The sequence below is a fragment of the Penaeus monodon genome, chromosome 18 (genome assembly GCF_015228065.2).
Source record: "Penaeus monodon isolate SGIC_2016 chromosome 18, NSTDA_Pmon_1, whole genome shotgun sequence".
Classification (NCBI taxonomy): domain Eukaryota; kingdom Metazoa; phylum Arthropoda; class Malacostraca; order Decapoda; family Penaeidae; genus Penaeus; species Penaeus monodon.
This window is the reverse complement of record NC_051403.1, coordinates 38,277,329-38,282,328: the sequence shown is the minus strand read 5'-3', so window position 1 is coordinate 38,282,328 and position 5,000 is coordinate 38,277,329. Positions and strand designations below refer to the sequence as shown.

Genomic DNA, 5,000 nt, shown 5'->3' with positions numbered 1-5,000 from the left:
ACCGTCCGTTTATATTTCTAAGTTTCCACGTGGTTCCTGTTCCGCAATTTTCCCTTTTCACTGTGTTTTAAACTTGCTGTTTACTTCAATGCATGTTCGGTCCTCACTTGTGATTTCGTTTTATGACTGTTTCATATTCATGGACATACATAAATGCATATATACAACCGCACACACACACACACATACACACACGCATATATATATATATATATATATATATATATATATATATATAATATATATATATATATATATATATATATATATATTATATATATATTATATATATATATATATATATATATATATATATATATATATTTTATATATAAATGAATGCATGTATCTATGTATACACACTCACACACACACACACACACACGCACACACACACACACACACACACAACACCACGCACACACACACACACACACACACACACACACACACACACATATTATATATATATATATATATATATATATATATATATATATATATATATATATATATGATCATAATAATGATAATAGTTAATAATCGTAATAGTAACAATATTAATAATGATAACAATAATAAAAAAAAAATCTATGTTAATGATAATAATGATAGTAATAATGATAATAATGATAATAATAATGACAATAAAATAATAATAATAATAATAATAATAATAAATAATAGCGATAACATTATCATCAATAATGAAAATAATAATAACAATAATAATAATAAAAAATTATATTAACAATGATTATAATACTAATGATGATAAAAATAACAACAATAACAACAACAATAATAATAACAATAATAATAACAATATGATAATAACAATTATAACAATTACAATTACAATAATTACAATAATACTAACAAAAAAATTTAATGATAATGCTGATAATAATAATGATAAAAAAAATGTTAATAATGACAATAATGATAGCAATTATAACAAAACTAGTAATGTTGCTGTTGCTGCTGCTAATAATAATCAGTGATGATAAATATAATGATAATAATAATAATAATGATAATAATAATAATAATAAAAAAATAATGATAATAATAATAATAATGATAATAATAATAATAATAATAATAATGATAATATTAATAATAATAAAAAAAATTATGATAATAATAATAATGATAATAATAAAAATAATAATTATAATAATAATATAATATATAATAATAATAATAATAATAATAATAATATAATATAATAATAAAATAATAATAATACAAATAATAATAATAATATAATAATAATAATATAATAATAATAATAATAATAATAATAGTAATAATAACAATCATAATAATAATAATAATAACAATAATGATAATAATTATCAATATTATAATTATTATCATTATTATTATTGTTACCATTATTATCATAATTATGTTGAAATTAAAATAATAACAATAATAATAATAATGATGATGATAACAATAGTAATAACCAATAAAAATAACAATAATGATAACAATAATGATAATGAGGATAATAATGATAATGATACTAATAATAATGATGAAAATGATAATACTAATGATAATGATGATGATGATAATGATAATAATAACGATGATAATGTTTACTGATAATGAATGCAGCAAATGTTGCATGAACCGGCGATGCACTGATTCAAAGTGTTCTAAAATAGTTGTTATTACCGTATCAATTATTGATGAAAGTATTATGAAAGTCAAGAATGAAAATTATCATAAATAATAATACAACTCTCACGGTACTGATAACGATTAGCTATGAAATAAATACGGTAAATTTCATAAGAATTCTCTCGGTTTGCCTATTCTTAGATACGAATCCAATTTTCAAAAAATAATTGATAAGAAATTAATATGCAAACATTTATTATTATTATTCTTTTTTTTTTTACGTTTTCGTTCAAAATCTGTCACACTAACTTTCTAAAGATATATCGACCAAATTCTCGTGTAATTCATGCATGAAATTATCCTTCATTTTTTGTCAATCAAAGGATATTATCGCTCAAATTTTAATCAGTGCATGATTATTGAACTAAGCTTTTGCATGATGAACTGTTTTCATAATCGGATTTTCACCGGAGAATGAAATATTTTGTATAGTTTTGTATATTTTTCTCTTCTCGTTTTCATTCTTAAAGGATAGTCTTTTTAACAAACGCATTTCGCATGTTTTAAAGCAAATCTAACTGGATATTTTTATTATTTTTGAGATGTAGGTTGAAGGTGTCAGTATCTATAATTACATATTACGACAAGACATTGTTTTGCATGCATGAATTATCTTATATATACTTACATACATACATGCACATATATATACATTATAGATATATAAATATATGTATATAATATAGATATATATATATAATATATAAATATATAATATATATATATATATATATATATATATTTAGTATATATATATAATATATTATATATATTATATATATATAATAGTATAAAATATATAATAATATTATATATATATATATATATATATATATATATATATATATATATATATATATATATATTATATATATATATATATATATATATATGTATATATGTACACATATGTATATATATATACATATATATATATATATATATATATATATATATATATATATATATATATAGAGAGAGAGAGAGAGAGAGAGAGAGAGAGAGAGAGAGAGAGAGAGAGAGAGAGAGAGAGAGAGAGAGAGAGAGAGAGAGAGAGAGAGAGAGAGAGAGAGAAGAGAGAGAGAAATAGATAGATGGATAAGACACACACACAAACACATACATACACATACATATCTATCAATCTGCTTATGTACATACACTTATCTATCTACCTATCTACATATTTATATACATATGTGTATGTGTATCCGTGGGTGAGTGTATGCGGGTGTGTGTGTGTGCGAGTGCATGTAAAAAAGACCACGAGTTCTCGCAGCCCCGCCCCCGCCCTCCCTCCTCCCCTGCCCCTCCGCCCAACCGCGTCTCCCTCCCGCCAGCCGACGCCCGTGAGCAAGGAGGAGGACGCGACCGGGTCTCCGGCTGCGGGCGGCGCCGCCTCCACGAGCGGGGTCTCGGTCGACAAGCCCGGCGAGGACCCGAAGAAGCGGCGCTACCGGGTGGTGGTGATGGGCGCCGCTAAGGTGGGCAAGACGGCCATCATCAACCAGTTCCTGTATGACTCCTTCACGCCCAAGTACACGCGTACGGTCGAGGAGATGCACCACGGGGAGTACGAGGTGGGTTGTCGACGCTGCGAGATCAAACTGTACACATTATTATGTTAAAATGATTCCAGTAGCATGAATACACATGTACGTTGTTTCTCCTTCAAGTTGGTTTTACATGGAATGATCGCTTTTGACTCACACGCCAACTCCCCAAGTACTTTTAGCGTGTATTTTTTTTTTATCCTCCGCTTCATCTTTAAGGACGAAAATGCATAATTCATGACCCTGACCTTTAATCCCCAGGTCTCGGGAATGTCGCTGACCTTAGACATTCTAGACACATCCGGTTCCTACGAATTCCCAGCCATGAGAGAACTCTCCGTGAACCAGGCTGATGCCTTCATCCTAGTCTACGCAATAACGGATGCAGATTCCTTCCAAGAGGTAAGGGAGGGCGCGAAGGCCACGGGATGATTTTGCGATTTTTCTTATTTTTCTTCTGGCCCAATTGAGCGAATATCTTGGCTTGGTATTATAGAGTATACCAATGTATATAGTATAAAGCAGTATATACTTAAACAAAATATATAGAGTAAAGTGCTATATGCTTACCAAAGAATATAGTATAAAGCAAATGGTGGCAGGACTTGTAAGTAAAAAAGAAAATATACAACAATATTGTTAAGAAAGTACATTTACAAAATGGAGAGATCATCTTGAATAAGTCTTCTTGACAATCTTGTTATATATTTTCATTCACGATTGACTCCAAAGACAAGCAGCCACTTGCTTCTGCTTATTCTGGTATAAATTCTATCCTATTTTGAGGAGGTTTCGAGTATGACTAAGCATGTTCAGAGTTTTGATTAATTAATATATGTACATTTTCTTCACAAAGGTCTATTGTCATATTCCTCTTTGGAGGGTTATTCAGAATTTATAACCACAAGTCTTTAATGTTATAAGTTTGAGTGTTATGCATGGGAAAGTTTTCATCACTGGATGGTATTTCAGAGAGAGAGAGAGAGAGAGAGAGAGAGAGAGAGAATGAGAGAGAAGAGAGAGAGAGAGAAAGAGAAGAAAGAGAGAGAGAGAGAGAGAGAGAGAGAGAGAGAGAGAGAGAGAGAGAGAGAGAGAGAGAGAGAGAGAGAGAGAGAGAGAGAGAGAGAAGAGAGAAAGAGAAAGAGAAGAGAGAGAGAGAGAGAGAGAGACATATGACATACATGTAGATCATAGATAAAGGCATACAAAGATAGACTGGTATATAGACTGATGTGATATGTACTGATAAGTGATAGTAAAGTTGGTAAATAGGTACATGAATATGTGAACAGAATCCGAAGCTGCTATCGCAATCGAAGAGAGAACCCTCCCACACCCCTCCCATTCATCCTGCAAATCCGTCTCAACAATTAGCTCAACCCCCGCCTCCCCCCCCCCCCCTCCGTCTCCGAATCCACATTCAAAAAGATCTTGCCCCCCGTGTCCGAATCCCCCGCAATCCACCGCGTCCGAATCCGGCCCCAAAGCTTCCCTCGTTCCCCAACAGGTGCGGAACCTGCGCGAGATGATCATGCGGACGAAGAACAAGCCGGTGCCCATCGTGGTCGTGGGCAACAAGAACGACCTGGAGGAGCAGCGCGCCGTGCCCACCGAGATGGCTGAGACGACCGTCCTTGTCAACTGGGAGAACGGCTTCCTCGAGGCCAGCGCCAAGGACAACCTCAACGTCCTGCACATCTTCAAGGAGCTGCTCAACCAGGCAAAAATTAGGTCGGTGTTTGAGTTTGCGCT

The 5,000-nt window shown here is 31.4% G+C and overlaps 1 protein-coding gene across 4 annotated transcripts in view; it reads left to right on the top strand.

Moving 5' to 3' along the window:
• LOC119584486 (ras-related protein Rap1-like) overlaps positions 1-5,000 on the top strand; it is a 403,634-nt gene that overhangs the window by 392,704 nt on the left and 5,930 nt on the right. For all 4 annotated transcript variants that reach the window (XM_037933130.1, XM_037933128.1, XM_037933131.1 and 1 more), the window contains 3 exons: positions 3,036-3,275; positions 3,510-3,650; positions 4,756-4,979. In XM_037933130.1, the coding sequence (XP_037789058.1) occupies positions 3,036-3,275; positions 3,510-3,650; positions 4,756-4,979 (605 nt within the window). The remainder of the gene's footprint in view (positions 1-3,035; positions 3,276-3,509; positions 3,651-4,755; positions 4,980-5,000) is intronic.